This window comes from Coenobita brevimanus, chromosome 101 (assembly GCF_032717465.1).
Source record: "Coenobita brevimanus isolate Jiangsu-jjx chromosome 101, ASM3271746v2, whole genome shotgun sequence".
Taxonomy (NCBI): Eukaryota; Metazoa; Arthropoda; class Malacostraca; order Decapoda; family Coenobitidae; genus Coenobita; species Coenobita brevimanus.
In genome coordinates this window covers 9,566,737-9,589,757 of record NC_137054.1, presented here as the reverse complement: position 1 = coordinate 9,589,757, position 23,021 = coordinate 9,566,737, and the positions used below count along the sequence as shown (strand labels likewise).

General features: G+C 42.6%; 1 protein-coding gene across 1 annotated transcript in view; it reads left to right on the top strand.

The window, feature by feature from the left end:
* The window catches only part of yl (Putative vitellogenin receptor yl), a 43,283-nt gene extending 20,598 nt beyond the window's left edge, over positions 1 to 22,685 (top strand). The window contains exons 17-40 of the mRNA XM_080284330.1: positions 457 to 606; positions 1,962 to 2,072; positions 2,911 to 3,055; positions 3,680 to 3,816; positions 4,972 to 5,193; positions 6,209 to 6,345; positions 6,991 to 7,112; positions 7,961 to 8,680; positions 8,789 to 8,913; positions 9,667 to 9,777; positions 10,051 to 10,166; positions 11,338 to 11,349; positions 11,735 to 11,858; positions 12,275 to 12,430; positions 13,745 to 13,959; positions 14,428 to 14,613; positions 15,714 to 15,827; positions 15,963 to 16,131; positions 18,118 to 18,239; positions 18,856 to 18,932; positions 19,346 to 19,582; positions 21,599 to 21,776; positions 22,110 to 22,183; positions 22,595 to 22,685. Coding sequence (XP_080140456.1) covers positions 457 to 606; positions 1,962 to 2,072; positions 2,911 to 3,055; positions 3,680 to 3,816; positions 4,972 to 5,193; positions 6,209 to 6,345; positions 6,991 to 7,112; positions 7,961 to 8,680; positions 8,789 to 8,913; positions 9,667 to 9,777; positions 10,051 to 10,166; positions 11,338 to 11,349; positions 11,735 to 11,858; positions 12,275 to 12,430; positions 13,745 to 13,959; positions 14,428 to 14,613; positions 15,714 to 15,827; positions 15,963 to 16,131; positions 18,118 to 18,239; positions 18,856 to 18,932; positions 19,346 to 19,582; positions 21,599 to 21,776; positions 22,110 to 22,183; positions 22,595 to 22,685 — 3,851 coding nt within the window. The remainder of the gene's footprint in view (positions 1 to 456; positions 607 to 1,961; positions 2,073 to 2,910; positions 3,056 to 3,679; positions 3,817 to 4,971; positions 5,194 to 6,208; positions 6,346 to 6,990; positions 7,113 to 7,960; positions 8,681 to 8,788; positions 8,914 to 9,666; positions 9,778 to 10,050; positions 10,167 to 11,337; positions 11,350 to 11,734; positions 11,859 to 12,274; positions 12,431 to 13,744; positions 13,960 to 14,427; positions 14,614 to 15,713; positions 15,828 to 15,962; positions 16,132 to 18,117; positions 18,240 to 18,855; positions 18,933 to 19,345; positions 19,583 to 21,598; positions 21,777 to 22,109; positions 22,184 to 22,594) is intronic.
* The last annotated feature ends 336 nt before the right edge of the window (positions 22,686 to 23,021 follow it).

Below are 23,021 nucleotides of genomic sequence, written 5' to 3'. Positions count from 1 at the left end.
CTTAGTGTTGTGTGGACGGTGGAGGATGAATGTTTGAGGCATTCTGCTGGGAAATAGTTTTGTGCCTTGAGATGGGAGGGAATGCAGCACCTAAGACTTGGCAGAAAATTTTCCTGTGGATTTAAATTTACTTACTGAATCGAAGACTTCATATACTGTATCAGTGCTAGTAAATAGCATAGTGTTGACCACTATACAATTGCGAACAAAAAGGTCGCTAACGGCAGAGAATGCTTCTTGATACTATTTCATATAAGATTTTAATACACAACATGCCATTGCTTAGTCGGCAAGAAGTGCGAAATTTTGACCGTGATAGTACAAAAGTGTTAGCCTAATTAAAGAGATCCGCTGAAAAGGAATATGCTAAGGCCTGGTTTGTGTGTGAGTACATTTAGGAATTACTTAGCTTGATCATTGAGGAAAATACTAAACTCAGTGTGGTATGCCCCTCAGAGGACCCGCACCACACCTCCCTGCTCCTGTACAACACCAGCGCCGTGTACAGCCTGGAGAGCCGCCAGCTGGGCCGATCCTACTTCAGACGCTGGCATCTTCGCTCAGACCTCAGGAACCTGGGCCACGTCACCTACGACCCTAGAAATGGTGAGGCGGTAGATTGATGATAGAACAGGCAGGGATGTAAAATCTGATATTATTATTATTATTATTATTAGTGTTGTAGTAGTAGTAGTAGTAGTAGTAATTATAATTATGATAATTTATAATTATTATACTGTTATGATTATTATTATAATTACTGTTGTATGACATACTGGCTTCATTGTCTGAAAACCAGTTTTAACGATAGGCCTACACAGAGCTGCAATCATTTTCTGTGAGATTGCCTAATCAGTATCCCCGCCCTCACTTTTTTTTTTTTTTTCATGGATGACTAAGTTTATCTAACTAAACGAAATATGGGCTTGTGGCAGACAAATGCAAAGCAATACAGGCAAGTGTTTGTGGGATCAGTTTTATTCGGAGTTTAGGTTCTGATTTTACCTAATTCTTGAGACTGGAACTGTAGAGTTTCATTTGTAAGTCTTCCTGTAGTTTCGTTGCACGGTATATGCCAGTGAGGGAGGGCGCAATGTGCGGGTACCTCCTTTTTCCTCAAAACTGAAAAGATGTTCCCTTAGTAATGAGGTCATCATGGGTGCTGGCTGTCGCGTAAGGAAGGCTGTTTTGAGTACTGTTTTGTTTCCGAGAGCATTTCGGAAGAAGAATCCACCATCTTTGTTCCTTCCTGACCCTCAGCCTTCCTGATATTCACCTGTTCACAGATCTCTTAACATTAATATATTAAGAACAATGACTTGGTAGTGAAGTTGTTAATGAAGATGATTCCTCATTTAACTACGAACAGCCGTCCGTAAGATTTAAAAAAAAAGAAAAAAGTCCATGTCACGGGGTTTTGATAATCTCTTTAAGTTTTCAGAGTAGAGTTGTTGTTTAACATTTGTTTCTCTGGCCGAAGAGACCGTCAACCACAGGTGAGCAGCTGCCTCAATAGTGCCGTCCTACGGGACAGTGCAGGACAGTACATACACCGTGCAGGGAACCAGCGCCTCCTTTTGGTAGACAGCAATTCGCAAGGGTCGGACCAGGGTCCTTGAGACTGCGAGGTGCTGGTAAATGTGGTGATTTGGCTTACGGGTGGACGCCGCAGCTGTTTCACCCAGCATCAAAGCTTCACCTCTTGTAGGCTCCCCCTTCAGAGCCTTAAGAGTAGGTTAGAAGCAAGCAATAGTAGACTTTTAAGTAGGTTTGTACTGTACTGTACTTCCATATGTTTACATATGTTAGTTCATCGGTACGCAAAGATGACTGGCAAGTGAACACACACCCTTTCCCAAGGTGGACTGAGCAACTGTAGGTAAGGGTTTATTAACTCACCCATTCAGTTTCCGGTTCGTCGGTAACGCTGACAAGATCTGACGTTCTGCCATTGCCCGCAGATGTGGTGCTGGTGAGTGACGTGTGGTGGGAGAGGATATACGCAGTTAATGTCTCGTCCAGCCATACCTACGAGCTGGTCAATAACACCGCCGCCTCCGTTATGGCTACTGGTAAGGCACAGGACAATTTTGGTGGGGAAAAGTTTGGCGAGTAATGCCTTCTGCCCGAGGACGTATTTTATTAGCTGCTATCATGCTATTTTAATTTGAAATGGATCTACAGTAGTTTGTGAGGGCTATGCATCATCCCAGCAAGTTGCAAAGCTGAACAAAAACGTAAGAGGATACCAGAAACGAAGTAGGTCATCGGGTAGAAGAGGTTGCCGGGAAAAATGCTAGAGATATGCCGTGGTTGTCAATGAAAATTAAGCTAGCCTTGATTATAATTATTTTTAGTGGAAGAAATGTGCTTTTCCTACAAATACTAAAGCAATTATATTTAGGATAAAGCTCTACCTCAGGCCTGGGACACTACTGCAGCAAGCAGTTAAAAACATTACAGAAACATGAAACGGCTTCTTTTCAACTTCAGGTATGAAACGGTTATTTCCTAGGGTAAGTTGACAGGTTTGAAAGAAATTAAATTATAAAGCTACAGGACGACTAAAATATCCTGGCAACAACTAGAGTATTTTATTAAGTTTGGGAGACATCTGAAATGCTGGTGTTTGGAATATTCAATTTTACCAATGACTACTAGGGTGTTCTCTCCAGTTGAAAAAGTATAGGAATAAGACTGGAAAAAAATAGAGATTACTCACTTAAGCATTTTTATTCTTGCTTTCTTTAATTTAATTCATGTTAACGGAAACACAGTGAATGAAGAGAATGTAACCCTTCCAGTAGGTCTCAAACATGCTGAGTAAAACTGGTAAAACAGTTTAGAGTAATGAAGGGGTAAATAGCTGTCAAACTAGCGGGAGACATGATAGTGGTTGCCCCGGTACAGACTGGGTGCGCGTGAACCTGTACTGGCTGGACCGGAAGAGTGGCGTGGAGGTGGGCAGCGTGAGGCACGGGAGACTACAGCACCGGCGACTGGTGGTGGAGGACCTAGTGCACCCATCAGGACTCACTCTGGCGCCGCTGCTGGGGTTGGTCACTGTCGCTTCTCCATTACGCAGCCTCCAGTAGGGTTGGATGGAAGTAAAAGCTGTAGCCTACTTGAGTACACAAATTTCTTGCTGGACTATAGTTACGGCTTGTCAAAAGTAGGTTACCTGAATTTAAATTGTATGGTGTAATATTCTTTGCAGCATAGATGACATCGATGCCGTAATTTGCTATGCAGGTAACAATACTGTCATCTTATTCCAATATTATGATATAAAAGATAGTTCTACTGTCCATCTGTCATTGTGTTGAAAGCTTGCTCGTTTTTCTGAGGTACGGGACTGACTAGCTTTTCACTGACAAGATGTGGTGTCATTAATGTGTAGAGGAACAGTTGCTACGGCCTGCTTGCTTCAAACTTACTCTGGCGGGAGTCTGAAGAAGAGGAGAGGGGAGAGTACTGCTGTCAATGTTTAGATTTACAGTATTCATAGTTTTCCCTTACAAGGTTACTTCTCGAGCATTACCTGCTTATATTATTATAGACGTAGATAAGTGAGTAGATAGGACTACCAGTAGCGAAAGGACTTTTATCACAGTAAACAACATTGAGCTCTGATATTTAATCTCTCATGCCCAAAGGAATAAGTGAAATTCTTTGACAGATACCTTTTCGTGAGTGGTGCTGGGTCAAAGCCATATATCAGGCGGTGTGGGCTGGACGGCAGTGGGTGTGTGGATATTGTCGACAGAGACCTCGAGCATCCCTTCGCCCTCTTCTTTGATAGGGATGCTGTGATAAGTATGTTTGTCAGTACAGTATTTCAAATCGTGAAACTGGTATAAAGTTGACACGTATTATTAAACTGTTCTCGCCTTACCTTGGTCCATATTTTCGTCCTTCTGCAGCTTATTTCCCGCAGTTCATTGGCAGAAAGACACCACTATGGCTACACCTTTCCATAGCACTTCCTTGTGACTTTAACATTATATTTCAACACTGACGATGGAGATGGGAATTTTAGACTAATGAAGTCCCAAAGACTAATCGGGATAATTTTTTTGCCCATTGAATTCAGTGGCACATTGTTGGTTTATTCTTCCTTCCGTCAGGCGATTTCAGATAAAAATGTTGGGATGAAGGGATACAGTGGTTTATCTGATATTTAGTTCAAAACTTCCTAAGTCTGAAAAAATCGTTAGGAAATAAAACAAAAATTACGTCCTGAATCTGAAGAATTAAAGCCGGCAAACTTAAGATGAATAGCTTTTACTGAAGGCTTTAATATGAATATTGTTCTGCAGTGCATGTCAGCTGGCTTCACTGGTCAGTTTTTCAGCCGAGGTAAAATACAAAGTCGTGGTTATATGAAATTGGACTAGCTTGTCATGAACCAGTAGTGCTTGTCTATGGTTAATAGTTATAAAACAATCCACCAGTCTTGATTACCTGGCCATCTGGAGCTGAAAAGTGTTTGAGCTTTGTCAGGTTAGTTTGCTTCACACTTTAAGACAAGTTGTACACTTTCCTCCCTGATAACTTGTCAGATTTAACAGTCTCTCGGCTCAGAAATATTAACCTAGAGAGGGAAGTGAGAAGAGGAGGAGGTAAAGTATCAGATGACCATTCGACATTTGTCAGACTGTATAATAGTTGTCAGGAACAGCTTTAACAAGTATGAAACTCTAATATTTTGAAGTATTGGATATCGGAGACTGCATTACTGGGTTTCATTGACATATTTGCGAATTGTACAATCATTTGTTCATGTGTCGCCATTCATGTTTACGTCTGTAGATAATGCCGTTTTTGCTGACATCTATATATATCGCCGTTTATGCGGACGTCTGCAGATGTCGCCATGCACGCTGACGTCTGTCATCATTTGCTGTATCACAGTATGTTCGCAACCATTCAGTCTCTCAACTGTATCAGTTTTAATATTTGTACCAACAGAGCGACTGTACTGGTGCGACCACGAGCAGATGAGGATCGAGAGCGCCACATTTGAGGGACGTGACCGTACCCTCCTAGTGGACACAAGTAAGACTCAACCGTCAGGCAAACCCCTCTCTCTCCAGGTCTCAGGTCTCAGTCTCTGGTGGACGCTGAGGGACCAGCCTTTCCTCTTCTCGGCGTCAAAAGTCAACCCCGACGTCGTGAATGAGAAGCTTCTGGGTCAGTGTATGTACGGTGGATGAGCTAGTTTTGGGAGGTTATGAGATGGGAATGGTTGCCTGGCAGAGTTCACTGGGCTTGCTGAATATCAGGCATGAGTAACCTCTGAGTTGGTGGGTCGAACTGATTTTGGTAGCGGTCCGACGGCTACTCTTCCGTGGAATTATTCTAAAGATATTACTACAAACTATATACATCATGGTACGAATTTAGTATTGTAATGTTCAAGCACCTGTTTTGACATACTACTAATGTGATGGGCAATATTATCCTATTATTGCATAGCGAAACTCGTATCCTTGCTATATAATTGTGGGAAGTTATGCGGATACGTCACAGCTGTTCACCAGTCACTTACAGTAGTGTTCCATTCCACATTTGATTCGAACTCCAGGTGAAAAACATAATTAACACATGGTTTGGCGGGTCGCTCGGAGGGTGTACCAGGGCATAGAAAGTCAACCCCCATGTCATGGAGGATCAGTATGTGATGCTGAGCTAAGATTCTGGGAGGACTGAGTGATAAGAAAATGTCTGACCCATCACATTAGGCATGTAGTGATGGTTCAGTATGTAAAGCGGCACCATAACATTACCGGGGATTAAACAGGTGAATGATCGTCAAGGGCGTGCTGATAGGTCTGTTTCCTTGTTTGAGTACTACCTCACACCTTACTTAAGTGGGGAAAAAAAGTCAGGGAGAATTACGCACACGAGGCTTGCACAGAGTTTTCTCAGGTAGGATGTATACAGGTATTACAAAAAGTACTTGCCATACGCGGTATAAAATATGGACTAACCTCGGCCGGATCTGACGATAAAAAAAAAAAAAAGTACACTGCGGCTTATCCTTTTACTATTTTTTATCGAACAAGACATTTTGATTGAATTTAGTGAAGGGGAATGAAGGTTATACCTAACCAGGCAGGTTGCAGAGTCCCATCATATGGTGTAAGAGACCGGAGATAGGAATAATATAAAAAATACTTCATATGTAATTACTTTGGTTTGACAGATTTCTCATCGCCGTGGAGAAGCCACCTGCAAGTTGCCGAAGTTGGGTTTGTGGTTGCGGCGGGCACACCACACCCCTGTGCCACCAACAACGGCAACTGTTCTCACCTTTGCCTGGCTAACGGCACCCACTCAAAGGTAACCACATGTACTTACGCCCAACAACTTTTTTTTTCTAACATTGTCCTCTTAGGCAGCCACATGCTTCCTTTATCTTGTATTGCCTTTAATAATTTCTAATATGTTCCATCAAAAACAACCGTACACACCTTCTGGCTCACTGCAGCCATACAAAGATAACCACATGTGCACATAACTTTTTTTTTACACCATTTCTCAAAATCTCTTTACACAACCCCTTTCAGCCTCTCTTGCGTTATCTTTTATAATTTCTTTATCTTGTGCCGTTAACTGCAACTGTTCTCTTGCTAATGGCATCCCCCCCCCTTAAAAAAAAAAAAAAAAAGCACGAATAGACTTTAACTTACCAACAGCGGCAACTGTTCTCCCTTGTGGCACCCCACTCAGTTAACCGAACACAGGCAATGTCAATACTTTTCATTTATTCATTTTTGTCTCGCCATGTGACAACAACGATAAATATCACTCTTCTTTCTGGTGAACGGCACCCACATAATTACACAATACCTTTATCTTCCGACCATTTTTCTATTTTTCTACCTCTTCCCAAGTTTGTCGTTTGTGTTTAGCCTTTTCCTTTTACCATTTTTCTTATTTTATGTATTTTTTTTTAGGGTAAGCAGAGGCCCCTTTTTTTTTCAGGTGTGCATGTGCGAATATGGGTCTCGTCTTGAAGCAGACGGATTAACCTGTCATAAGGCTGAATGCGCTGACCACCTGTTCCTCTGCCCCACCGAGCTCAGATGTATCCCAGACTCGTGGATGTATGTTCAGCACATTTTACCTCGTTCTGTTTTAACTTTTACTTGGCTCAGCTTTTAATCCTTTTGAAGAATTCCATGTAGCTCACTGACAGACAATGCTATGGCTCTACATTATTTTTAAAACACTTCTTTGTCTATCATTCTAGTAGGTTAAAGCTTATCAGTAAAGAGATGGTAGTTTTATGCCATTTTCGAGTAAGAAGGGTATAGTCATGGAAGTAAGTTTAGAGCAACTTTCTGTATCGAAGTCTAGTAAATATTAACATCCCTTGTTCTGTCCCACCGAATTAAATTGTACCCCACGGACATATTCTTTAATTCGCGATGCGGAAGGAAGGCTCATAACCGTTTTAGCGATGCCTGTTTTGCTCGATCAACCTACATCAAACATGAATGGATATGGGTACGATGTATGGACGCCAAGCACGTTCTGTCTTAAATACTCCAGAGTTTGCCAAACTGAGGTCTTGATTTTCTCTTTGCCATAAAAACTTGAGTAACACTGACATAAAGTTTGTCATTGTTTGGCGTTTACATACAGTGCTGGTTCACTGCTTAATCGTCATATACATTTACTCTCGCTCTGACAATGCAGTTAGTTATTCCATACCAGCCTTCAAACTTTGACTTCAGTAGACGATAACTACTACTGAATCGTCAGTGCACACTTACTCCTACTGAAAACAAGCTAAGTTCTTACAGGCTGTACAAAGTTAACTCTCATTAGGCAGTTTGAGTACACAGTAACAGAAAGGATTTTTTATTTTTTATTTTGATGATGGATGAATGGATGTTTGTTTTTTTTTGCATAATAAATTTCAAAACTGTCATAGCTTGCGGTCTTCCAGGTGTGACGGTGGATATGATTGCCTTGACGGTGCTGACGAGGAGGACTGTGTTGACAAGTGTCCGGATGACAGCTTCCAATGTGCCTCTGGGGCTTGCTTGAATAAAATATACCAGTGCAATGGCTACAAGGACTGCGACGATGGCTCCGACGAGGAAGGGGAGCAATGTAAAGACGTAACATGCTCCAGTACCCAGTGGCGCTGCGATTCCGGCCAGTGCATTCCCATTCCTTTTAAGTGTGATCAGAGTGAGGACTGCAGTGACGGCTCTGACGAAAAAGGCTGCCCTAAATGTTCTTCTCATCAGTTCAGTTGTCGTGATGGAAAGTGCTTGTCAAATCAGTGGCGCTGTGACGGGGACAGGGACTGCGCTGACGGTTCAGATGAAGAGAACTGTACGAAATCCTGCAGCAGCAGTGAGTTTTCCTGCGGTAACAACTACTGTATTTCTATTGAGGCCACGTGTGACGGCCAAACGGATTGTGACGACGGCAGGGACGAAGCACCATCCTTGTGTCCGGAAGCAAGCAGCCAGGCACCAGGCACGTGCCCTGACAACTTTGTGCCGTGCGGAGCCAGTAACTCAGAGCCGCGGTGTGTCCCCCACGGTAGTGTATGTGATGGCCGCAAAGACTGTCCGCAAGGAGAGGACGAAGAGGTTTGCCAGCTTTGCCCAAAGTCTTACTACACTTGTAAAAACAACAAATGCATCCCTCGCAGGTAATGTCCGCTTTTTTTTTATTGCACTGTTGTTGGGTCATGTATACTGTATTTTGGCTAATTCATGAGTTGTTTTTTGGTTACTTTAAAACTGCAACTCCTCTTCAGCTACACGTGTGACGAAGCGGACGACTGTGGTGATGGCTCTGACGAGGACGAGTCTTACTGCCAAATCAACACAAGAGTCGGGCCTCAAAATCAGACTAAAAGTAATCATACCCGCAGCATTACAGGTACTTCAGCAGTGTACTTTCTTTAACTTTAGATATGACAATAAGCTTAAAGATCTTGATCACTGATCCGATGCCCTTTTTTTTATTATGCCACCACCAGAAGATTTTGTGAAAGATCTCGCAAGATGACGACGTTTGTGTAGGCGGCATCTTACTGAAAGTTCTAAGTCTTGTTCTGGTGACATGAAGAAAACTACCTTCTTGGGCTGAAAGGGTCAATGTTAATCTTAGGTAGTGGTCCACGATGGTAAAACTTTTAATTAATGCAATGTTCTTCTACACTGCACTGACCTCTACGTTTATTAACTGGAGAAACTCGACTCTGTTCGAAGGATCAAGCAATCTCTAGAAATTTCCGCAAGACTTGAGCATCCCCTTCATTATGGTAACCGTTTTTTATATCGTTCTTGCAACTACACCATTTTTCAGCTGTGGAGACTGAAATGGTGGTTAGATACAACAATCATAAATACCTTTACTGCAAGAGACTTTGTAGTTTAATAAAACAATCTGGAGGTAGCAAAAAGTCATGACTGAAGGGTGATTTTTTTTTTTTTTTCCCGGAGTCCTGTAATAAACTTCAATTGTGCTCAAGAAAAACGGAAGCCTTGTAGTTTATCTTACCTGGAACACTTTCCATTAATGTACAGTATAATGTAAATCAATAAACAGAAGGCTATCTAGGCAGTTCAATGTTCCAGTAAGTGACCCTCGTGCAATTGTTAGCCATTAATTCACAATCTTCTTCCCCAGGAGAGTGTGGTTCAGAGTACCAATGTGTGGACGGTAAGTGCCTGGCCAGGGACGATGTGTGTGACGGGTCACCGGATTGTTTAGACGGTTCGGACGAGGGCGCTGCTTGTGGTGAGTGACGAGTTTGAGCCACTAGTTCTGGGGTATTCGTAATTAGATGCTTAGGAATCAAACTAGAGGCACGTTTAATAACTTTAGAATCAGCTTTGAAAGATAGCAACTGAAAAATTTCAGTTAATTGATGAGTGAGGTCTGAAGTTAGCTAGCAAATAAATAAATTTTCCCTCCAGATTTGGACCATGCAAAAAGTTGTCTGCGTTAATAACACTCGTGCAGCCGATAGCCATAAATCTAAGCATGTTAAATGTGAATCTGATTTCTTAGACACCGCATGCCAGAACCGCAGTGGATGCCAGCATGGGTGCCATCCCACCCCTCGCGGCCCACTCTGCTACTGCTATCCTGGCTACACACTAAATACAGACGGCACCACATGCCAGGTAATGTCTGCCGTATGATAAGAATGGGTAACGGTAATATAGGTGAAGTTAACTGTAGTATGGGTAAGATTAACATTAACGGATAAGGTTGAAGTTAGGTAATTGAGACACAGTAATGTAGGTGCGATTCCTTCATACTTGAGGATACCTTATCCCATTCAGCTCTGTTGATTTGTAAAGTACTCTGATTGGATGGTCGACCTCCCTATTAACCAGGGAGGTATTTCTACTACATAATTAAAAGGCCTTAACAACAAGCTTTACCTTCCTAGTTGCCAATCTCTCGACACTACACATAATGTTAATAATTCTCATTAAACAAGACCTATGTGTTCGGAAAGTTTTCCAGATGCATTTGTTTTCTTTGATTTAATTCCTCTGCCATCATCTGGTATTCATTTGCCATTTTTTTTTTGTTAATCCACGTTGTTCTAAATGCACCTCTTTATCAACTCTATTCCTTTTAGCTAAACTTTGCATACTGGTCAATGATCAGATAAACTTTCGCATCATCCTTCCACTGCCCTCGTATCGCCAACACTCCCAAGCACACAATCGGGCTTAGGGGAGAGGTCTTGAAGGGTTACAGAAGACTGTATCTTAGTCCTCCAGTTAGAACATTATAACCTGAGGTGATTAAAATTGTCTGGAGATAAGAAGAACGAAAAATGCGTAAAGTAATTCGGTGGAAGGGGTTAAATCATCGCACCATAGTACTAAAACATAGACCTTTCTGCATTAACCAGTACACACTGCAAGTCGTCATGGGTATTCTATACACTATGAACCATTGTTCTATCTGTACATTAAGACTGACTTTTGTCCAAAGAACCCGTATGTTGTAAAGGTCTCTTTAAGTTTGCGACCAGCACCGTAGCAGCATTTAAAGTCTGAAATATTTTTCATTATCCCTTAGTCTGTATTCCAGTTTCTCCTGATTGTGAGCTCGTTAAAGCATCCACATATTGGAAATCTACCGGGCCATCACATACTCGAATCTAATTCCAGCACTTGTACTGAAAAATTCTAATCAGTCTACCATTACACGTAACTTCTTACTAAAATCTCGCAGCACAATTCACTACAAACATAACTTCATCCCTCCTTATTAATGGTACTCTTAAGATCCATACATGCCGTAAAGGTTGTAATCTTATTCTCTATGACACAGGTGAAGCGCAAAGTTAGCCTGGTCTCTATTCTAGCCTTCCTAAGAGCCTTGAAATAATACAAATCATGTTATACATCTTTAATCCGATGCCGTTTTCTTAATTTAGCTACCTTCAGACGCTTTTATTCTCCTTAGGAATGAATTATGAGCTGGAGGGGTTAGAAATCGGCTTTATGTACTTTCGCTGCGAAATTCCCCTGAAGACGATAAAAGCGTCTGAAGGTAGTATGTGTAAAAAACTACTGGCACAGATTCAAAATTAATAGGTATGATCTACCTATTTTTTTCCAATTCCCACGCTTTAGCGCAGTATGCTGTGTAGTATTCATCCCAGTTGGCTGTGTAGTATCCATTTTCCACATGTTCTCGTTAATCATATTATTCATTATTTTTTTAGGACATCGATGAGTGTAAGGATGACTATGTTTGCGGGCAGCTGTGTGTGAACTTGCCAGGGATTTACCGCTGTCGGTGCGTCGAGGGGTACTCTCTCCATGACAGGCGCACCTGCAAGAGGAACGGTGAGTAGTGCGATTTGCATGTGGAAATTAGTGAAATATGTAGTAGGTATCGTAAGCAGTGCGATTTGTCTGGAGAAAATTGTGTTATAGTTTTCAGTAGGTACGGTGCGCAGTATGATGAGAGGAAAAATTAGCCTACTCTAGTATACAACTTATCTTCCCAATAAACATTTCCGTACGTGAGTATAATTTTTCCCTTTTAAGTTGTCGTTGCTATCAAGGAACACATGGATCTGTACAGTTTTTCGTAGGTGTATCATTGCTCCACTGCCAACGACAGTTGTCTCCATGTATATGCAAATACATGTTTTTGCCTTAACACACTCATTCCTGCTTGGCCTTGAGCAACAACATTCTCCAGTGGGTTGGGGCTAACAAGAAGAATAATGTTCTGCTCATGCCATTGTTTTTGTCAGAGGGTGAGGAGTGGACAGTGATGTGGTCAGCTGCAGTGGGCCTGACAAACCTGAGCCATGCCTTCCACCTCAACAGCAAGTCACCCACACCTATAGAGATTGCCGTAGACTCCCTCGCCTTTGACCCCCTCACTGCCGACGTGTTCTTCACTGACCGTAACCTTCCATTTCTTTGTCTGGACTGGTTTAACCTGTCTTTTTTTTTTTTTTTTTTTTTTTTTTTTTTTTTTTTTAAACCTGAATTCTGTCGCTTAAATAGGCAAATACTGATGGGTAATGAAGGCTATGCCAAAATATCTGTTCAGTCTCGCCTCTGCCGCATAAAGTAATCTGAAATTTGCGAGAACAGTCAGTGTACTGGAGTTAATCCCATTAATTCTAAGCTCATCTTGTTATGGTCCTATTTAAATAACTAGGTTTCTCTGGTTTTTACTCTGCTCCAGTGAAACTACCCAATGTTTGCGGATCATAGGAAGTATCTTCAAGTGAAGAGCTCAGAAGCACTCATTAACCTCTTCATTACGAATAGAGTGTTCTACAGCCTTGCTGTTTTGCTTGGCTTAAGGGATATGTGAAGATAATCGGTATAATTGTTGCAACCTCCATACGATTTTATTCAACTATGGAAAGATCTTATGTATTGATGGGGTTAGTGTAGGCCATTTAACCCCTCCAGTTCGAGCAACCTAAAGTGCTGATAGTAAAAATGTCATTGTAGTGAAGGGGTTTGCAGTTAAGGCACCTTAAACTTGTGGGCTTTCTTGCTTATCCCGTTAATTTAACCTTATGGTTATTCATAATGCATAGACGCCCTCGGCACATTTTCTTTTGCGATACAAGGAAAGTTTCGTGTGGTCGTGGAGGTCATGCAGTGTCGGAGGAAGGTGTTGAGATCATGAGCTTGAGCTTCTCCAAAAGGAAACGGGAAAACAGTATGGTGTGGAGGGCGGTGGGGTGATGCAGCATTGATCTTTAGCACATCTACAGCACTAGGCTTATGGTGATTGTGGTGGAAATGGTTGCGCGTAAGTTTCGTGCACATTAAGATACCCAGAAATCTTAGTGTGGTGGTGGGGAGTGGAATTATTATTGTAGTACTCTTAAATCTTTGAACACACGTTGCCGATTGTAGACTTCTAGGAAAGCTTGGTGTGGTGGATGGCGTGATGTGGTGGATGGCGTGATGTGGTGGATGGCGTGATGTGGTGGATGGCGTGATGTGGTGGATGGCGTGATGTGGTGGATGGCGTGATGTGGTGGATGGCGTGATGTGGTGGATGGCGTGATGTGGTGGATGGCGTGATGTGGTGGATGGCGTGATGTGGTGGATGGCGTGATGTGGTGGATGGCGTGATGTGGTGGATGGCGTGATGTGGTGGATGGCGTGATGTGGTGGATGGCGTGATGTGGTGGAGGGGAATGGTGTTGATTCTCACACGCCATACGCACATTTTTTCCTTCCAACACCAGGCCGATTGGGTTTGGTGGGCGTGATGGTGAAGATGGAGAAGGGCAGCATGGTGGAGAAGCTGTTTGGGGAGAGGAGCCAGCCACGGGGTCTCTCCTTTGACCCCAGCACCCGCAACCTTTACTTCAGCGAGCACTTTCCAGGCAAGGTGGAGAAGAGCCAGGGCGAGAGGGTGGAGAGGGACGCTGAGAAAGACAACAGCTACAGCACAATCATGGTAAAAATGAACAGAAATCTTACTCAAAAATTCGCTGAACCAAAAAACATTAATAAAAAATAAAACTTGCTGAACCGTAAAATCAGTGGACAAAAAACTAATCTCTGCAAAAAAAGAAAAAAAAAAAAAAATCATAATCTCGTACAGCATAACCATTTCCTGAAAAATTATCCCGGCCAAACATTGAGTAATAGCCTAAACAGAAAAATATCGGTGAATAAAGTAAATGGCCAAAAAACAATAGCTGAAGCATGAAGTATGTTTCTCATTTGCATATTAAAGGGTAATGTATGAATTTTGAAATAAGCAGCATTAATTTACCTGTTAGTGTCTTAGTGTATCCAGCCTTCTTTAGCAAATCGGCCCTCTTTATTGCTAAATCCAGCCCCTACATTAGTAAGTCCAGCAATTCGAAAGTCATTCTTGAAACGATGCATCACTGATTTCTCTTCTCCTCATGTGCTGCAGGCTTGTTCACTGACCGGCAACTGTAGTATGGTGTACAGGCACGTGGGCGTTGTGATTCCGTCAACCGTAGTGGCAGTGATGGAGAAGAGACTGATATACTGTGTTAACTCGAAGCAGCACGGCCAGGCGGAGATAGTGTCCTCTTACCTGGACGGCTCTGGCACTCGGGTTATTATAAGGAACAAGGTGAGCATAGGCAGAGGGTGAATTGCGTGTATTCGGGTTGGATGGTGAATGTTTGTACCGGAAGTGGTGATATATGAAAGTCTGACACAAGACTATTGGATCTTGGGGTATTGTCACATCTGTCCCGAGGCTGATAGCTAAAAAAAAAAAAAAAAAAAAAAAAAAAAAAAAATGCGAGGTTGATAATTTGTAGGAAGTAAGCGGGGAGTGGGAGGGGGGAGGGAAGGTGATGGGTGAGGGGAGAGGGAGCGAAAATATAAGCTACAAATATAGCGAACATGATGCTGTATATATGATTTAGACGAGAACACTGAGATCGTGTGTAAAAGAATTTCAACCTATCAAACAGTAAGTTTTAAAGGCGGAGAGGACGACAGGAAGAAAGGCTGGGTGTAGTGAGGGAAAATATATAGTAAACCTATAAATACAACACGCTGATATAACTACAGTATTTTGTAAAGATTGTGTAGTTATAAGTTAATCACAACGGTGAGGAAAAATAAGCCTAAACGAAAGCACAAAGGTTCACATAACATAGGATGTTAAGTCTGCTGAATGACCATAGTTAAGATTTTATAGCAAAACAGTAGAAACTAAGTAGATTTTCCTGGCGTTGCCTGAGTAGCAAAAATAGGATGACAGATTTTGACAATTAAATAAGAGAGGTCTTATGCCTGATGGTACTGAGTTGAAAGGAGATTGGTTGGTGGCTACCCTCTCTGCGGTCAAGGAGTTTTGACTAGATATAGATTCTCACTGAGACATGGATGTATAAAAGTGCGACCAGACTTAGGGTATGAGGTGACTCTGGAGACACTATATTGCGAAGATCGGGAAGGAGTTGAAAGCCCTATAGTGGTCTGTACAGTCCAGTTCAACTAAACAGATGCTCCTCATAGTAACCAGTAGGGGGATTTGGCAATGGAAACTATAGATCACTGACATCTGCTGCAGATTAGGCACACAATATTCTGGCCCTAGGAGTTCATGGTCCTTAGTGCTCCTGCCAGCATGAGAATACATTCGGCCAGAAAAGAACCAAGTTGCGCACTTAAGTTTATTTGCATTGATTTGTACAAAACTTTTATTGCTCATCACAGGTAAAGGAATGTGGGAATTTGGCAGTGGATGAAGTGAAGGAACGGGTGTACTGGACGGATCTTAAACTAGGCACTGTGGAGACTGTCAAATGGAATGGCGAAGGGCACAGAGGTGTGGAGTGGCAGCTGGTAAGTCTAATACTAATAACGATACGTATGAAACATGTAATTTTGCTGTGCTTTTACCAGTGTAATTAAAGTGCCTGTGTTAGTTTTTGGCAATGCTTGAAAGGAGCTTTGTGTGTGCAGGTGGAGGGTCCAGTGGGTCTGGTGCTGAGTGGACCGTGGCTGATGTGGTACAACGCACTGAACCGCCAGTTGGTCAGGTGCCGGCCAGATATGGAAGACGAATGTCAGGTCAAACGCCTTGCCAACCCCGCCATAGCCCTTCTCGCAGCTCCCCCGCCCTTTCTTCCAGGTACAATTTAATTCACAAAATCATATTTGTTGTTGCTGTAGTTGCCCCAGACTCATCTGCGCCGTCAAGAGAAAGGTGTCTACAATACAAAATCCGTGGTATAGTGAGTGATGCAATATATAGGATATAACGACAGTTGTTAGTGTCATAATATATCAGCTGAAATGGCTTTTGTATGAATTTTGTGCTACAGAATAGACATTAATAGTTTAGAGAGGACCTCATTTAATGATGTTAGTGAGGACTGTCAGACTGTCAGAAAAGTCCAAGCTGAATAAAATCGTCTGGAAGTAGTAGGACTAAACTAGTTACCATAACGAAGGGGCAAATACTGGTCAGACTGCTTCATGAATATTATTTTTGCATCCCTATTCTATCTACAAAGGCTTGCAATTAAAACCTCTGTACCAGGAACTACAGAGCTTAACTGGGTCTAAATTCATAAACTTGAGATTGAGTAAGTGTCGTAATTTTTCGTATGAAGGATAAGAAATGAGTAGAATCGGCCTCTTGTTCATCCTGTAAAACTTTACTTACGAGGGAAATTTAGTATGAGAGGAATGAGAAGTTAACTTCCTGCAAAAAGAAATGAAGTTAAGATAGGGAAACGATCGTAAATATTGCATGTTCGAGTATCTACTGTATCTATTGCCAGACTCCTTAATCCCTTCTACTGCACAAATTTTCCAGTTCACTCTTCTCCCGTCATTTAAATCTTCAACCCCTTCTGTGTGATGATTTTATATTTTATCTCTAGATTTATTCAGTTGAACCCCTTAAGCCATAGGATATAATTTTCACTTTCTTGTAGCTACCAGACTAAACTGAGCAGCCTAGTTTAGAAGTTAGGCTGTATCCAAACCCTCCAGTGCAGTCTCGATCTGAATAAATATGGCAAATCGTATGGAGACCGTAAGGATAGTATGCAAAATCTGTCCTTGACCACTATCAGAGTTCTTTTCCTGTAGCATGGTAGCTACCCTAACGGTACTGCCGATTACTGTTTTCCTTGCTGATCACAACGTTTCAGCTTGACCGTCTTAGACAATATTTTACATACTTTGCAGGAAATATTTATTAGAGGACCCCATTTCCAGAATATTCTTTCTACCATCATTTGATTTTACTCAGAACAGGAGAGCCGCTTAGTAGGGACGGAGTTCATGAGAGCTACATAATTCCCTTCCGGTTTGTAAGTGTCTAAAGTCAAAAAAGTATCTTGGCTAAAGTCACCGGAATGAAGGGGTTAAAGCTAACAGTGAGGTGAACTGAAATTAACTTTCAGCCTGGGACAACTGTTACCGACTAACCAGTTCAGTAATCATGAAGTTAGTTGCATGGTTGTTTAGGTTGAAAGTTGCGAATGAAGAGACCTAATATTAAAAATGCAGTCCTTTCAGTATCACTACAGAATTCAAAATTATTTCGGCTTAGTCATGAGGTACAAAGTCATGTGGATAGGGACTTGTCTCCTCAGTTTTAATCTTCATTTTCATGTCTGTTAGGGTAAATAATATACCTTGCTGGAAGGTTTTCAAATTTTATTACTGTGGTGTTTGTGTGGATGGAACCGGAAGCGCACCCTAACTGTAGCTGGGAGTTCTTGTGTTCATGATTTCTGGACCAACCAGGACTGATAAACAGGGTCTTCTGTACAACTGTTTTCTCATCTAGAACTGAAATAACGACCTGCACTGTAAATTAGACTGTTTCTTGCCGAATTGTGGGGGAAAACTGGGACAGAGCAAAAATTGTCTTAATCCTCTAGTCTGTGGGTATTAAGTATGTTATGTTTGGTGCTTGTCCAAAGGGTGATGTTTGCTGGATGGACCAGAATTCTACCCTAATGACCCTAATTTAATAGTTCGGTAATAATCTAAGCCCTCGCATCCTCAGAGGGTGATGTTGGCGGGTTAATTTTCCTCTCATTTGTACCTTAGTGACCCTCGTTTAGTCGGTAGGCATTAATAATTTTTATGTGCACAGACGGTGATGTTTGTGAGTCAGCCGAGTGTCCCCACCTGTGCACCTCCCGCGGTGACACCCCCACCTGCCTCTGTCCTGTGGGATACAAAGCTGACATCAATAACTCTTCACGCTGCATAGAGGTTGGCCCATACCCTCGCTTTAACATCAGTCCCTTGACTGTTTATCTTCTTTACCCTCCTATCAACCTCTTCAATCCCATGAATTTACTTTTTTTAATACGCTTCGTCTTATATCCTTTTAATCCCATGCTTTCATTTTCTCGCAGCTCTCGTTTTTACCCTTTCCATGACATTTTTTCCTTCCATAACCTCGTCTTAACCCAATCAATCCCATGTACCTTGTTAACCTCCCTACCCTCTTCCTAATGCTTTCAATCATTTTTTTTTTTCACTGATTCTATTTCCAAATTTCTTCACCATTAGGTACATTTTTGGAATTTGTCATAGATTTCAATAACTTCTCTACTAGGGGCTCTCTAAAACGGACTCTCAGGTATCGGAAAAAAAAAAAAATGGCATCGCTTACCTGGGTTAGAGAGGGTGGTGATTAGGGGGGAGGTAAGGGGAAGAAGAATGGGTAGATCTGCTTATATTTGGCGAAGTTTAGCCTGTAATCAGCAGACGCTCAGTCATTAATCTGGAGCAAAGTTAAGCCATGAATGTTAACTAGAATGACTTAAACCATAAGTGAGAACACTGGAATGAATTGACCAACTGCATCTCGTCCTCTCCACAGATGAATGGATGTACAGGCCATATCTGCCCCAATAATAGCCTGTGTGAACCGCATAGTAGCACCTTCTACGTCTGCAGGTAAATATTAGAAGTCAGAACGTCGATTTGAGGAGGGAGGTCACATAATCCCTCAAATCATACTCTGTGGTTATCTTCTTTAACCCACGTTTAGCTGTTAGGCATAAATCTACAGGATGGTCCGTAAATACTGCTCCACAGGCTTATCTGACTGTCTCTTTTGTTGCAGGGACGGCTTGGTGTACTAGTGAGTGTGGGGGTGAGGGTGAGATTTGGAAACTAATAAATGCAGGGTAGACATTAATAACCTTAACTGAGCCGTCCCCACAACACGTGATTGTTATGCACAGTGGAGGAGATATGGATCACTTTATATTTTGAGTCGTCAGATCTTTTTTTTTTTTTTAATATTGGCTGCCACTTTGAAATGAAATGAGATATATATTTTGTTGGTGATTGCAATTTTGGATCAGGTGCCCCGAGGGAAAGTTTGGGAGGGACTGTGAAGGAAGTCTGTCTGGCAATGATACGATCTTCATGACTCGCACACACCCCGCCTCCACCACCACCGGCAGCTCCTCAGGCGGCACTACAGCCACAGTAATAATCTTCCTGCTGATATTAGGTGTCTGCGCTTTCGGAATATACCACTACAGAAAGCGACCATTACCCTTCAAGTTACCTTTCACCTTCTGGAGGAGCAATGATAGGTAAGTAAGTCCCATGAAATAACAGTACTCGGCAGTTTCAGCAGAAGTTAAAGTAACAAATTACAGGTTACATAACCTAAGTAAACCCACAATGATCACGATGTGTCCTCATGTTACCATAATGTCCCCTTGCTGTCAGTCCGAGGGGCGTTCCTTTGTGATTTTCCACAATGACCATCAACCACTTTTGGTCTAAATATTAGTCGTACTTATATGAATTGCGCGGCTACACACTAACGTTCACTCAGCCCAAGTTTGTCTGCACACACAAATTGTCCACATCTCTCAAAGTAACTATGCGTGCATTCCTCGTGGCTCATGTCAACTCAGTAATGAAAAGATGGTAAAAAGTACATCTGGCTGACGATTACTTAACAGATTTTAACATCCTGGAGAATGGTGGGTAGGCAGGAACTCTGCCTGGTCTGAGATGTAATTGCCTTTCAACAAATCAGAGTTATAGAAATTTACAGAATGCCTAGTGTCAGAGCATTTAAAATTTAGTTCACATATTGTCATTGCTTCACAACCAGTCACTGAGGTGTTCGAATATCCACAACATCTAATATCAGTGCCATTCAAATGTAGCTTTACAATTTCCCACATTCACTCCAAATTTGTCCCTGCCACACCTGTCCTACTGTAGTTTCATAATCCATTTCTTTAGTTTTCTCACTCCACAATGTAAAATGTCAACAAAATTTTCAGTTTTTCATGGTTTACAACCAAGCCGTTCCCTTCAACATTTCTTGTAGTCCTGTTACTTCCCAGACACTAAAAACGTTTCACAGGCAATTCCTTGTAGGTTGTAGCGGTGGAAAGTGTTAACAAGATTTTAATTCAATAGCAGTATTAAATGCACAAAGACAGAGGGAGGAAGGATACTCCCCGATGCCCAGGGAGGAAGGATACTCCCCGATGCCCAGGGAGGAAGGATACTCCCCGATGCCCAGGGAGGAAGGATACTCCCCGATGCCCAGGGAGGAAGGATACTCCCCGATGCCCAGGGAGGAAGGATACTCCCCGATGCTCAGGGAGGAAGGATACTCCCCGATGCTCAGGGAGGAAGGATACTCCCCGATGCTCAGGGAGGAAGGATACTCCCCGATGCTCAGGGAGGAAGGATACTCCCTGATGCCCAGGGAGGAAGGATACTCCCTGATGCCCAGGGAGGAAGGATACTCCCTGATGCCCAGGGAGGAAGGATACTCCCTGATGCCCAGGGAGGAAGGATACTCCCTGATGCCCAGGGAGGAAGGATACTCCCTGATGCCCAGGGAGGAAGGATACACCCTGATGCCCAGGGAGGAAGGATACTCCCCGATGCTCAGGGAGGAAGGATACTCCCCTGATGCCCAGGGAGGAAGGATACTCCCTGATGCCCAGGGAGGAAGGATACTCCCTGATGCCCAGGGAGGAAGGATACTCCCTGATGCCCAGGGAGGAAGGATACTCCCTGATGCCCAGGGAGGAAGGATACTCCCTGATGCCCAGGGAGGAAGGATACTCCCTGATGCCCAGGGAGGAAGGATAGTCCCCTAGGCGCAGGGAGGAAGGATATTCCCCGATGCCCAGGGAGGAAGGATATTCCCCGATGCCCAGGGAGGAAGGATATTCCCCGAGGCCCAGGGAGGAAGGATATTCCCCGAGGCCCAGGGAGGAAGGATATTCCCCGAGGCCCAGGGAGGAAGGATATTCCCCGAGGCTCAGGGAGGAAGGATATTCCCCGAGGCTCAGGGAGGAATGAGAAATGCAAGACTAATGACAATCCTCAGTAGTGGATTGTCATTAGTCTTGTCTACTGGGTATTAAACATTCGAGGAAAAATCTTGATTCCGCATATTGTTCCTGGCTTGTCCATACGTAAGAAGTACTTGTTAACTAAAGGTACCTTGCTTGGTATTCTATATGTTAGGCACTCGAGTGTTTACCATGTCATTTCTAGATCCATGAACACTGTATACAGTTTTTATGATCTCGCTTTGTTAAAAATCTTACATTAATTTCCCTGTTCAGGCCCTCGGATGCCTTCCGCTTCGTGAACCCTGCCTTTGGTGTGGTTAGTGATCACTCTATGAGCAGCACCAGCACCCCGTCTCCCTCAGCCCCTACTGCGCCTTCTGCAAGCTCAGACGGCAACAACAACCCCAGGCAGTTTGAGAACCCGTTCTTCAAGCACCACGAGGATGTTAAGGTGCCACATTTGTTCTGATAGGAAAAGTTTGCAGGATGTTGACAACCCTTCTGAAATGGAGGCAGTTTCCCGGTATATGCATATATATTTTAGTAATCCATCGCTGAAAATTAGGAAAATCTCAAAAGATGAAGTAATTATATGGGGAACATTTGTCCCAGTTTACCCATCATTTCTGTGAAGCCTGGATGTGAAACAGTTCCATATCGTTTTGAAGAGGAACACTGACGTAGCAACCAAGTTCTATATAATTCAATGACCCTCGTTTTAACTAATGGGAAAGCATTGTAGGTTAGTCAAGTGCCCAAGTCGACTTTATATTTTTTCCTCCAGAACACTAGTTTGGACTCCGCCGTGGCCAGCGCTACGGATTCGACTTCAATCAACCTGGGCCACACTCAAGACCAGTAGGTGGACGGCGACCAGTGGACGATTGTATGAGGAAAATAATGAGAAACAATGCATTTGGTAGATTGCTCGGGAGGGGATGGGGATATGGATAGTTCAGCGGGAGTGGCAAGAATGAAAAACGGGTAAAAAAAAAAAAAAAAAGTTTGTGAAAGGTTAATACGGCGAGGCAGAAAGAAGAAATTAGGACTGACAAAGGTTAATGCAGGCTGTATGAAACAACCACCAGGATCGGCTAGAGTTTTAGCTGATGGACGGCAAGCTTGGAAGAATAATAAAGTTGTGTAGAGAGCAGATACGTTACGAGGAAGTTATAAAAATTTATACTCTGAAATTAGTTGAAATATATATAAACTGCACTGTTCAGTTCCCTGGAAACTATAGCTGATTGATCAATGTTTCCCTCGCAGACAAGGAGTTGTGGCTGGGTCGGGGGAGCAGAAAGTTGACTTCGTGTTCTCTCCGTACAACCCTCGTCCCCCCGAGCCAAGATTTGTGTAGTTACAATATCTAATGTACAAATAATTTAATAAAAATTGCTAGTTGCATTCTGTAAATGTTAATGTATAGTGAAAAAGATGTAAATAAATCATAGCAAGATAGTTAAAGGATATTTTAACTCCACTACTCTTGCTAGCACAGGATTAAATGTATGCAGCTTAGGAAAGGCCTTTCATAGTGAAGAGGTTACAAGACTAAAGGCTTCATCACTGTAAGCTTATCTGATAGTGATATTGTCCACTGACCACATGAAATACATCCCATTATTCTTAATTCTGTGAAGACTGAGAACAACATGGGTTCTGTAATTGTTTGGTATTAAGACTTTTACCTGAA